Genomic DNA, 13,268 nt, shown 5'->3' on the forward strand with positions numbered 1-13,268 from the left:
TATCAATGACTCAATGATGAATGAAGGTTTATGCAATCCAAATATTTCCAGTCGACCACACAAGGCGTCCTTACAATCAGCAAGAAGCTAGTGGTTTGGAGTATGAATCTCACCAAAGATCAAGCCCAACACTTAGTCCTTCAAATTTAAATACTACTTCGACTGAGAATGATTCAAGAAAGTAAACAACCATGAAAATAGCCACAAGAATTGCAATAAAACACCATAACTTCAATATTTTATTGATCTCAAAGCCATCATAAACAACAATTGTTTGATATTCCTTCCTCAAAGCTCAATCTTGCTACAAAATAACTTGCTTCTAAAACTCTAACTATTTCTTATTGCTCTCTCTTAGTTCTATCTCTCTATCTCCATCTATCTATATCAAAATGAAAATGAATGAGGGTATAAATAGCATCCTCAATTACAATGAATGGTCCAGATCAAAAGAAGATCAATGGCCAAGATTATGACACCTAAACCCTAATTAGGGTTATATTACAAAAGTTCCCTTTTTATTGCACAACATTAAATGCATAGCCAAATATTAAATTTGGCACAAAAATCTAGGAAACATAGACCAATGACAATTAAGGTGCCACATCATCTATAACAACCTTTCTTCTAGAATCTTATTCCCTTTCCAATGCTCCTTTTTAGCATATGCAATGAATCTAGACACGATTCCTTCGATCTCAGCAATTGGAATCTCGGGAAGATTCTTCATTCGTTCCTCCAAGTGGATGACCTGATCGAAAGCCTTGAGAAGAGCAGCGTCCCATCTAGGTTCAAGTTCTTTGATCTTCTCAATCAGGAGCATGGTGGCAAACATCTGATCCCGTTGCTCATTTGTAATAACATTCTCATCTTTGCAAAAGATGACCTTGACTCTATCTTCTAATTCTTGCAAATCCACATCTGTCTCAACTGCAATCCTCCTGCCAAGAATAGTACATAATACTTCGAACACTTTGTCCTGGATCGGATGGATAATCTCTTCAACTTGATTGCATTTGTTACTGATGTCCTCAAAAAGAACTTCCTTCATCTGGAGTAAAGTTGACCATTGGAGTAAACTATGAGGTCCTCCATCTATTATCTTTTCTTGTGCCAAGACCCTCCTTGATGTTTGTCTGATTACTTGCAGGACAGGAATGATAACATCCTTAGTATGAGCAAAAGCGGCTACAGTTATCATTAGGTTGTGGATGACCTCAAGAACCTGAATAGCTCGGTGAATGGTCTACATCATCCTTGTTGCAAATTCAATAGCAACTGTATGGGATTTGTCAATCCAAGAGCTTATAAGTTGAACCAAACTCCTGACTCTCTCTGCCTCGCCAATTGATTCAAGGGGAAGTGCCTGTGCAGGAGATACTGCTGGATCCTGACGTCTCAAAGGCTGATTGAGATGACTAAAGTAGCCTCTCCAAGCACTAACCTCTCGCTCAAGCTTCCTATTCTTTTCCATTTCTTCCCTAAGCTTGTCCTTAAGTGCCTCGAATGAATCAGTGGCATCATCCAACGTCTGCTCGGCTGTGAGTGGACCAAGCTCAAATGTCTCTACATCATATTCCTCTGCGAGGATCTCACCTTCATACTTGTCTACTGCTGGTGTAGCTATCTGCAATTTCCTGGATCCTGTCTCATCTCTGATCATCTTGGACATCTTAGTAGCATTCCTCTTTTCTGTCACTTCCTGAGAATTTCCAACAAGGCTCTCTAAATCAATCACATTATCCTCGTCCTCGATCACAATCACCCTGGTTAGTCTTTCTTTTAACCAATCTGGAATGGCAGATCTTGTTTCTCTAACCTGTATCTCCTTAAGCAATGTTTCTTCTTCTCTGAGAGGAGATGTCACTTCATCATCGTTCTTGTCTTCATGTAACTCATTAACTCGGAGAGATTGGCTTGATGAACGTTGAGGTGCCTGTCCTTCTTCCTGTTTATCGTTCTGTACCATTGATTCCATAGATTCCTCCACTTCAAGTGTCCTGTTCTCCTGTCGAGAAGATGTGCCGGATGAACGATCTCTGTTGGCTTCTTGCTTCTTCTTGGAGGATTCTCTTTTCTCGGGTCTCTCTTTTCTCTTCGAGCCTCTAGGATGGGGGTTGCCTTCACTTACGCTTCGAAGGTTGCCTTCACTTGTGTTTCTGGGATTAGGATTACCTTCACTTACACTTGCTCCTCCTTCGGATGGCCTTTCCTCCAAAGTAAAAGTCATAGATATGCCTTGCTCTCTCAACTTTTGATGTTGCACATCAACCCATCTGCGAGTACAAGACAAAACTGGAGCCATCAAGGTATCTAGGTCCAAAATTTCAGGTTCATTCCAATCTAGCCTCACTGCTTTGCTTTCTCGGTCATAAGATGATTGGAGGTGTCTGCCACTGTCCTGAGCTTGGTCGGCCACTCTGTAAATTTTGCATTTCCTAATAAAGTCTAAAGGCAATCTGGAATGCATCTTTCTTTTCACTTCAAGATCATCTGAGAGATTCATCACGAAGTCCTCTACCTGAGGTTCATGTCTGTATTTCCTTCCGACTGTCTCTTTTATATACCCATAAGGATCAAAACTCTCTCTCATGGCAAAGAATGAAAATGAATACAAGGCTAACTCCTTTTCTGCATCATCCATGGCTAGAGCATTAGGACATACCTCAACTGAATTTCCTAGTATGATAGGCACAGGAACTCCATTCCCATGTCTGTGTCTGAATGCCTTTGCATACGCTGCCAACTATCTAGTTACCTCAAGTAACACTATTCTGTCTGTCGGATATCTTGGCAGCATGTAGGGAGGTGAAGGACATCCATGAACTCTAATATATGTAAACTTCTGGAATTGGATAAACCATGCACCGTACCTCTTTACAAGCTCTTGTGCATCTTGAGATAGCCGATTGTGAATCCCGCCTTGCAATGTCCTGGTGATGTTCATCGTGAAGGTATCATTGACTAACTTGTAGTTACTTCCTGGCGGATGATGTAAGTGAACATAGGAATCACAAACTCTGACTTCCCCAGGCCCTCTCCCGATCACTCCTCTGTGAGGTAATCCTGCATATTCAAAACTCCTGATCAAGGCATATATGATGTATGAACTCATGTGGAAAGACTTGGTAGCCTTCAGTCTTCTTAACTACACGTCCAAGCAATGGCTAATCATTCTAGCCCAATGAATTGTTCCTTTTCCTTGAACTATCACTTGGATGAAGTAGAACATCCACTTCTCAAAATAGAAGGCTTGAAGAGCCCCTGTAACTCGGTTGAGTAGTGTTATCAAATCTCTGTACTCCTCCTGGAAGTCGATCCTATGTGGTGTGTTCGGAATCTTGCTCAGGCGACGACGACTCTTGAGTAACCAATTCTTGTTGATGATGCTCAAGCAAGTGTCTGGATCATCTTCATACATGGACCTGGCTCCTTCTAAGCTTTTATAAATCATATCTTTATGTTCTGGCAGGTGAAGAGCTTCACTGATAGCCTCCTCTGAAAGATAAGCAAAAGTGTCTCCCTCCTTGGACACTATCGATCTGGACTGTGGATCATAATGGCGAGCACACTCGATCATCAACTCATGGCACTGGATTGCTAGAGGGAAGCCGGCCGCCTTGATAATGCCACTTTCAATTATTCTCCTTGCGACAGGTGATGGCTTGCCAATGTAAGGGACCTCTCGAAACTTCTTCGTACTGAAGTTTCCCAAGTTGGTATCTCCAATGTTGCTCCACTTTGACACGATCTTGGTCTCCAATTCTTCGTTCTTCTGATCTTCCTTCATGAGGGCTGGACGACTGGTAGATGCTCCTGCCTTCGGGGTCGCCATCGTAACACCTACACAACATTTCATAATGAGTAACAGATTTTGCAATGCATGAATATAGATTGGATTAAAGATTGAATTTAGGAAACTTCATGATAAGTCCTTGAGCTATCATTTCCTAAATACGATTGAGCTACTGGAAATTCAAAATTTCAAAATTCAAAATTTAGATTAAGACTAGGACGTTTCAAAATTCAAAATTTGGACAAGGGAGATCTTGCCATACCTCACTTTGAGAGCTAACTCTAACAAAAGGATGCAAAATTAGGAAATTCGCCTAGGCAAAATCGAAGTTTGAAGTATTCAACGTGATCCTCCTCTAGCAAAGGCGCCTCCTTACTTAATTTCACCACCTTGAGGACAAATTCGCTCCACTTGCAACAAAATTCGCACTCTTCCTTGGATGGAAATTTCGCACTTCTCCTTGCCTTCTCCAAATCGCATGCAAATGAATGATTAAATGATGATTTGAAATGCGATATCATACTTCCCTTTTATAGGCGCTCACCTCTTTAATTACCTCTAGGCCGACTTGAAAATAAGGAAAATAATAACAAAAAATTAAAATAAAAGGAGGCCGACTTTTGTATAAATATAAAAATAAAACCCAAGCACTCTCCCTCTTATTTAATTAATTAATTAAAATACCTTTGTAATTAATTGTTTCGATTTTTAAAAGGCAAAATTAATTATTAAATGCCTTGTGCGCACCCGTTAAATGCCAATTTTAATTAAAAATATCAAGGTTCATCGAAATTTAGCATTTAATGCAATTTGAAAATGATGTTGGCGCCAAGACATGGGAAGAATAATGAATATTAACCTCATCGCTCTGGTCCCTGGGAGAGGGACAGGAGCGCTTTAGCATTTTGTTCCTGAATTTCTCGCTTTTTACGTTCAAAGTCACTTCCCTTACGTCCAAACTGGCATTTTAATTGGGAACCTTGAGCTTGATCTTATTCAATCTTTTGAATGAATGTCTCTTAGACCATTTTCGCCCTGGTCCCTTGGTGAGGGACAGGAGCGAACTTTGCTTTTCTCCTTGATCCTTGATCATTTTAATTGCCAACTTACGTCACAAGGCAAGAAATAACTTCATCCATTCATTCTACGCATGCTTAACTTGTCCTTTGCAAGGCAAATTTGATATTTGAGTTATTTTCGCCTTGGTCCCTTGGTGAGGGACAGGAGCGAACTTTGTATTTTAGCTCAAAATTGTCAACTTTTAATATTAACTCCTTGTTCATTACCTTTCTAATGACATTTCGGACCTTGCATGACTTCGCCTTGATATGGTTTTTTGAAGGAAATGATTGTTTTAATGAATATCGCCCTGGTCCTTGTCTGAAGGACAGGAGCGAACTTTTGCTCCTTGTGCTAATCCTTGATCATATCGACCTCCAATTGTCTTCAAAGCGTAAAATAGTTTCTCTTACTCCTTCTTGAATGTTTGAAAAGGAAGTGGCATTCAAAATTTAAGCATACTTGACTATTTCGCTCTGGTCCCTGGGAGAGGGACAGGAGCGAGTTAGCTATTTCCTTCAAATTCTCATAGTCTTTGTAACTTCACTCTTCTTCGAAGCATTCCAAACATCATCTCCATCATGCGTCTTGGCTTGGATCCGACCAATCTTGAAGGAAAAGACTTGATATTCTATATTTCGCCCTGGTCCTTAGCTGAAGGATAGGAGCGAACTTCCATTTGCAAGCTTATTCGTGTTTTGCCAACCTTCAAATTTGTCTTCAATGGATTTATTATGCTCCCCTTCACTCATCTTTGACATGAAAATCGCTTCAACTTGGTGGGAAATTTGTCTTAGGAGGAAATCGCTCTGGTCCCTGGGAGAGGGACATGAAATCGCTCTGGTCCCTGAGAGAGGGACAGGAGCTATCATTGAAATTCGCCTTGGTCCCTGACAGAGGGACAGGAGCGATCTTGACCTTTTGGGTAGATTTTCTCCATGATGGCATTTTCAAGTTATATTCAACTGATAAAACACACTTTCTTTGTTCTCCTCAAATCGCGAAATCATTAAAATCTTGCAAGGACAAAGCAATCTTGGATTTCAAGCTCCGGTCCTTCAGTGAGGGACAGGAGCGATTTTGTCCTTCTGGCACATTTCCTTGTTTGCAAATTTCTTCAAATTATATTCAATGGACAAAGATGCCCTCCTTGATATCTTCCAATCCAAAAAACGTCTTGGTCCTGCAAGGACAGTTGAATTTTAAGAAACAAGCTCCGGTCCTTCAGTGAGGGACAGGAGCAATTTTTGTCCTTGAGGTCAAAATCTCAACTTTTCATTGCAAACGGCTAAATCTTGGCGTTCCATCATGTTGATTTGACCTTCCATTGCGTCCTTGACGCTTCAATTTGATCAAAATGAGGTCAAAAATGGTCTAAGTAAGTCATTTCGCCCTGGTCCCTGACTGAGGGACAGGAGTGATTTGACTTTAAACTTTAAAAATTTGCCATTTTGAGTCTCAAAAATCTTCTAAATCTTCAATTATTGCATCTCCTGGCGACCCTGCACAAGACAAATGAAGCAAGTCAATAACCCAGACGCATAAAATACCAATTTCGCCCTGGTCCTTGGCTGAGGGACAGGAGCGATTTTACCTCTATAGGCCAAAATATCAAGAATTTAGGCTCTCAGTCACTTCACAAGGCAAAATTAGGTTATCTCCAAGGCGAAGGATCAATTATCAAACTTTCCAAAATTTGGTCAAAAATTCAATCAAACAAAATTTCAAAATTCCATCATCAACACTTAGGCAAAATTTGGACTTGCTTTCAAAATTCTGACTGAATCTAGACAGATTCACTTGACCCCTTGACAGATTCACCCTATTCCAAAATTGCAATCCATACGAGGATGCTCAATAACCTTCAAAATTGACTGGACTGCGGCTTGAAAATATCAAAAAAAGAAACCCTAAGGCTTAGCCCTAGTCCAGACGACTCACTCACTTCCCAAAAACCCTAAAAAGCAGAGAGAAGAACAAGGCAAAACTGAGCAAAAAGAGGGGGTCCCCATTTTAATGGGGCGATGTGTGAAATGGTCACAACAGGTGGTTATTACATAAGTGTAACTTTGTAAGGATTTAGACAAGTCTTGATAGAATCAATTTATTGATAAAAGAATTAATTAAATATCACACTATGTGCTTATATCTAATTGGGTGAACTTATGTTTGGAAAAAAGTTACCAGCATGGTCTTGACATTGGGGTTGGCATTACGAAATTAAATAGGTGCCTGGTTCCTAAGGTTAGGCACAAGGAATTAGAAAAGTCTTGATAGACTCAATTTATTGATAAAAGAATCATTTAAATATCACAATATGTGCTTATATCTAATTAGGCTAACCTATGTTTGGGAAAATGTTACCGGCATGGTCTTGACATTGGGGTTGGCAATACGATCCATATTTCTCTCATAGAACCATAGAATCCACCTCACTTTGCACCCAATGTACTTGCAATCAAACCATATTCCCTGCACAATTCCACCAATCAAATAGTAGTCCTGGTTAGTTGAAAACGTAATCAAAGCATTCAATTTTTATAGATAACAGAATAATGATAGCATCCTTTATATTAAGGGTTCATAACCATCCCACACCCACACACACACAAACCAACATTTTGTGAATTCAAGTTCCATCCCTAGTCCAAATTACAATGGGTCTAGGAGTATTGCAGGGAAAATAAAGGAGTTCCTAGGGGATGTGATAACTTGCTAAGTCATTATAATTAATAGAGTCTAGCTAAAGACAACCTACTACTATCCCATGAATTTGGAATAATTATTTTTACTCTAATTTACCATATGGGCTGATTTAAAAAGTAGATCCACACAAGCTAATGCTAATTAATAATAATATATGCATTAGAATGGGGGTTCTTAACAAGTTCTTTGATGATTTTGGAATACAAGCTATGATTCACATGCTTGAAGTGTTTTCGCATTTCTTGGTTCTAGAGTTTGTTATAGAATTCATAGATAAGTTTTCATGTTGAAAAATTTCTTTCTCTGTGAACCCTAGAAATATTTGTTTATTGGCAAAGCATGGACGAGGTAGGAGGTAATGTGAAATTGTCTTGTTTCGTGTAGCTTTTATAGCTGTTTGTGAATTGACTCACTATTTATTCCTATCCATTAAACATGTATTTTCCCTTAGGGATAAGGAGATATTGTTGTTGGCATATGTTAGATGGTTTTAGGTTTTTGGCCACAAAACTTCTATGCATCTTTAATTCTCAGCTATACAACTTCTTCAATGGGGGCCATCTTGAGTCACATTTCAAGAGAGTTGGTGTACAAAGGAAGGAAGTTTTCCCCATAATATGATATGACTTTATGTGCGATGGGATTCTAATGTTTCATTGCAATCAACATTAACTCAAGACTGAATAGAATAGGGAGATGCGGTATCTTAGATAAGAGGTGAATTCTGTCAAATTGCAAATGATTACCTTTTTCTCTTTATTTTAAATAGTGTAGAGTTTTTCCAAGTCTACGTGCCATACGATTTGTTGGTGGTCTCTTCAATTTCAATCTTCAAAAGCCTTCAACTCCTTGGCATTTGTGCTTCATCTGAGAAGGAAACAATGATGATGCAACATAGAAAGGGGTGGAAGAAGATGTGGGAAAGTTTGGAAGCAAAGTAGGTTTTTATAAGCAATTTGATTTTGGTAGTGTCTAAGGGACTTGATGGACTTGTAGAGGCCAAAATGGGGGTAGGAATGGAAAGAATGTGATTAAAATAAATGCTAATCTAGTAAGTTACAATATCTAAGATGGTGATTGGAGCGTTAACTACTATAGTTGAAGGGAGATGTGGGGATGGACAACACACAAATGTGCAAAGCAGCCATCAAGGTTTGAAAGTTTTGCAACTTAATTTTTTGCTTTAATATTTGGCTTTGATTTGTGGGGTGTCAAGCTATAGTGAACCTTGTGGATGTACATGGGAACCATTAGAGTTTGATTAGTTCGATGAGTTTCATGCCTTATGAATTTTGAAAGGGAGGGATGCAAGAATTTTGGGTTTGAGGTATCTAGTGGAAGTATCAACATGAAATCATCGAAAGGGACGAATTGAAATTCACTCATATTATAATCACATAGGCACACTCAAAGACTATAATATTATACATTTCAATAGAATTTTTACATCAACAAATTAACTTGACTTTTAAGATGCGTGTATATATGAAACACCAAAATTAAAGGATATATAAATCTTAATGTCATTTATCTTTTTGTGGGCTAGATTTACTCTTAATAAATATTCATAACATTAAGTTTTTTAGTTTCTAATATTAGATTTTAACTTTTGTGGGATGTGATGTGTGTTTTAAGTCATCTCAACATGATCTCAATGCATAGTCATAACACTTTGTTGATAATAGTTACAAGACAAGGGGACCCACTTAGCACGCAAGCACCTTTGAGCATTTGTTAGTAGGGAAAATGAACAAAGAATGTAGTTTACCTCTTTGGTCTTTTCACCCTCTAGCCTCTTTTGTCATTTACAGTTTTTGGAGCATGAAATGCCTTAAAGTGACCACCCATGTTTCATAATTCTTAGCGATGTTGGATTGAACCAATGACAACTCAATCATATATCTATGTTAAGCAATTGAAGACATCCATGTGAATGTTTAGTTGGTTTTTAATTTTTTTGTGGGATTTGACTTGTATTGTTTATCTCAAAATTACCTCCGTGTGTAGTCATTAAACTAATGACATTTTTTCATGCATGTTAATAATTACAAGGCAACAAGATCTACTTAACACACATGCAATTTTAAATATTTTTTGTTGTGGAGAAGATTGGTGAATTTAATCCATGGAGTTGGGCTCACAACTCCTTTATTGGCAAAGCTTTTAAAATATGTAATCTTTATAAGTAACCCTGATCAAAGTTATATGCTAATTTAAATTTAATTTATAATTGTTTAATTTTTTCCGAACCAAATCAATTTTTCTTAAAATCTGAACTTCTGGATTTCTTCCCCTTCTGAGCAGGCCGTTATCTTTGTGTATTTGATTTTCCGTTGAGAAATATGCATAATCCTAAGTTGTAATATTTTCAATATTTTTGTATAGTGGATTTTAGTTGATTTTTTAAAATAATTGTATATTTTTTAATTTTCTGAACCAAATCAAAGTTTTCTTAAACTATCAAACAACCAGACTTTCCTTTTAGCTGAACGGACTGAATATTTTAGACATGATAACTATGAAGCCAAACAACAACTGGGAATGCTAATATACACAAAACTACACTTGAGGTCTTTTGGTTTCCTTTCCTTTCTGAAATGCTTAATTTACACATTTACTACATGTTATGATGGCGTGCCTTTACTAAAGTATTTGCTACTAGCAAAAGTATCTTCTTTCTCACGACTTTGTTGCTTCCATGGTACAAAATTGTTTCCTGCTTGTTTGGGGGTTTAATGCATAATCATCTTTTTTTTCTCTGGGTGCATATTGGTCCAGGAAAAATGTATAGAGATATTGTGGGCAGTGCATATTATGTTGCCCCTGAAGTTTTACGGCGAAACTATGGGCCAGAAGCTGATGTCTGGAGTGCTGGAGTTATACTTTATATTCTTTTAAGTGGTGTGCCCCCTTTTTGGGCTGGTTAGTTTCATGGCAAAATGCTATAATTTTTTAAAAGTTGTTTATCCTTTTTATAAGTTGAATAAAATGTCTGGATTACAAACAGAAACAGAGCGAGGCATTTTTGATGCTATCCTGCAAGGACATATTGACTTTGAAACTGCACCATGGCCATCCATATCAGCTGGTGCAAAAGATGTGGTCAAGAAGATGCTGGATCAGGACATACAAGAACGTCTTACAGCTCAACAAGTTTTAAGTAGGTATTCTGTTATTTATTTAAATTATCCCAAGGCTGACAAGTACAATGTTAAAGCTTTAGGAGGCAACGATTTTTGTCACCTAGCAGGGTTTCTCATTTGATGATTATTATAATTATTGGTTATCGTTTTCTCTACAAGGGCAGTAGGTCCTATTTGAGTCGCATAAATAATTATACTTGAGTGCTTGTAATTGAGTTTTTTAAATTTATTATTTTTTTTGTGTCTAGAATTTGTGATATGCTTTTAATTTTGCTAAAAATTCTGCGATGCAGATCACCAATGGGTTAGAGAAGATGGCGAAGCACCTGATAGACCCATTGATGATGCCGTATTGACTAGGTTGAAGCAATTTAGGGCAATGAACAAGCTTAAAAAGGTTGCTTTGAAGGTATGCTTATTTCTGGGTTTCTATGGACTTTGACCAAGTGCAAGACATCCAATGGTTTGTGTTTTATCTGACTATGTTTGGTACCATTGGTCAGGTGATTGCAGAAAGTCTATCAGAAGAAGAAATAGTGGGTTTGAAGGAAATGTTCGGAAGTATGGATACCGATAACAGTGGCACAATAACGCTTGAAGAATTGAAGATTGGTCTTGCAAGACAAGGCTCGAGAATCTCTGACTCTGAAGTTGAACAATTGATGGAATCTGTAAGCTTAGGCATATTTGGGTGCCTGATTAAATGAGTGACTTAAATGTTTTAAGGCATTCCTCAGTTTGTCTTTGGTCCTGAGATATCTGTTATTCTTCTGTCAGGCAGATGTAGATGGGAATGGAACCATCGATTATCTTGAGTTTATCACAGCCACACTTAACATGAACAGGATTGAAAAAGAAGATCATTTGTATACAGCCTTTCGGTACTTCGACAAAGACAACAGTGGGTATGTTCTCTAGACTTTCAAGGAAGATATGTCTGAATTGAGTCTCATTGAATCCTTTATGCTAATTTTGTTTGGCTGGAGGCAAAAGGCATCATACAATCTTGATCATGTAAGGATATAGATTAGTGAGAAGTTAAAATCTAGCCAAGGTAGAAATCTACAATTGATAGATAATATTTCAGGTGTATGTGGCATTATTGAGCTATACCTTTTACACAAACAACATAAATTTTTGATGATATGGTTGCAATGAGCATGCTTGACATTGGCTGCTTAGATCTGTATAATGCTTTGTTTAGCTTTATGAATTTAAGACTGAATCCTATACACATTAGATATCTTCCCAGGTTCATTCTTCAGTTTTTTTCAGGTACATTACAAGAGAAGAACTAGAGCAAGCTCTAATAAAGTATGGAATGGGTGATGAGGAGACCATAAAGGATATTATAGCTGAAGTGGACACAGACAATGTAAGTATAGTTTTTCAAATTGGAGCTGAAAAACAGTTACTATCATATATTGTTTAATGTAAGCCAACACTTACCAACTCCTAAACTGCATCTGCAGGATGGACGAATCAACTATGATGAATTTGCAGCAATGATGAGGAAAGGTAACCAAGAGGGTAAGAGGCATAATGAGCTAAGATTGGGGGTCCAAGTGGTAAATTGTGAATAAATTTATAGGGAGCTTAATGTAATGAGACAACTTTGTATGCAAGCTCGCTCAATCTTGAAGTACAAGGTGTGATATACAGACCCTCCCAATGTTAATATGTTCTTGACAAAAAAATGAGATATGATACTGGATTTGGTTGTATAATCTGAGAGAATGTACAAGGGATGACTATATCAAGGTATTTTCCTTGTTACATCATACCTCAGGTATCTGGCTTGACTTAGCATGCATGCATAAGCTCCATTTACTTAAAGCTAGATTTACCCTTAAAGTACATCTTACAGAGGCATTCTTGTTTTCATCTTGACAACTGGCTTGGTCTTGATTGCAACGTTGACAGCATATTACAATCTTGGTAATTTATTTGTATATGAAAATTATGTTACGATCATTTGTTTATGGATAATAGTTGGCATGTGCACACACAATTTTACATTTCTAGGGAATTCTTTTGGCTAGTTTGGCCTGGACATCAACTATCAGTATGTTTATCCAAGAATGATAAATAAATGTCACATCTATTATTTTATCAGTGTGTTTTAATCCAAAGAATGATGAATAATTGGCAGTGCTACCATTTCATGCTTCCCAGTTTTCATCACATGGATTTTTCATTTTTGAAAACATGAGTATGACATAAGCTTGTTTTACCTTTTCGTCTTCAAGTTCTTGAAAAATCATGCAAGTCTTTTTTTCTTCAAGTTTTGTTCTGAACAATTACCTGTTATAAATTGCAAATCTACAATAATATAGATTTTTATGAAATGACAATCTTTGTGGAGAAACAACACCACAAATGGAGGTTATATGTTCTCATGGAAACAGCCCGAGTTGGCCTGATGGTAAAGGGATGTGTACTCTATGTTAGAGGTCACATGATCAAAATTGAAGTGTGTGGTTGTAGGCGAAGTTTGAAAACTTGGACTAGGCACGGACTCGGCAGCCCGAAATAGGATTCGGACTCATGACTCGGCAAAAACT

At 37.7% G+C, this 13,268-nt stretch overlaps 1 protein-coding gene across 2 annotated transcripts in view; it reads left to right on the forward strand.

Annotated features, from left to right (window-relative positions):
- LOC131074648 (calcium-dependent protein kinase 1) overlaps positions 1–12,816 on the forward strand; it is a 57,541-nt gene extending 44,725 nt beyond the window's left edge. The window contains exons 2-8 of one of the 2 annotated variants that reach the window (XM_058011307.2): positions 10,340–10,483; positions 10,569–10,721; positions 10,998–11,113; positions 11,208–11,375; positions 11,482–11,609; positions 11,980–12,079; positions 12,177–12,816. In XM_058011307.2, the coding sequence (XP_057867290.1) occupies positions 10,340–10,483; positions 10,569–10,721; positions 10,998–11,113; positions 11,208–11,375; positions 11,482–11,609; positions 11,980–12,079; positions 12,177–12,287 (920 nt within the window). In that variant the 3' untranslated portion in view covers positions 12,288–12,816. The remainder of the gene's footprint in view (positions 1–10,339; positions 10,484–10,568; positions 10,722–10,997; positions 11,114–11,207; positions 11,376–11,481; positions 11,610–11,979; positions 12,080–12,176) is intronic. The other variant, XM_058011308.2, reaches the window with a different exon arrangement.
- Positions 12,817–13,268: the final 452 nt, after the last annotated feature.

The sequence above is a fragment of the Cryptomeria japonica genome, chromosome 4 (genome assembly GCF_030272615.1).
Source record: "Cryptomeria japonica chromosome 4, Sugi_1.0, whole genome shotgun sequence".
Classification (NCBI taxonomy): domain Eukaryota; kingdom Viridiplantae; phylum Streptophyta; class Pinopsida; order Cupressales; family Cupressaceae; genus Cryptomeria; species Cryptomeria japonica.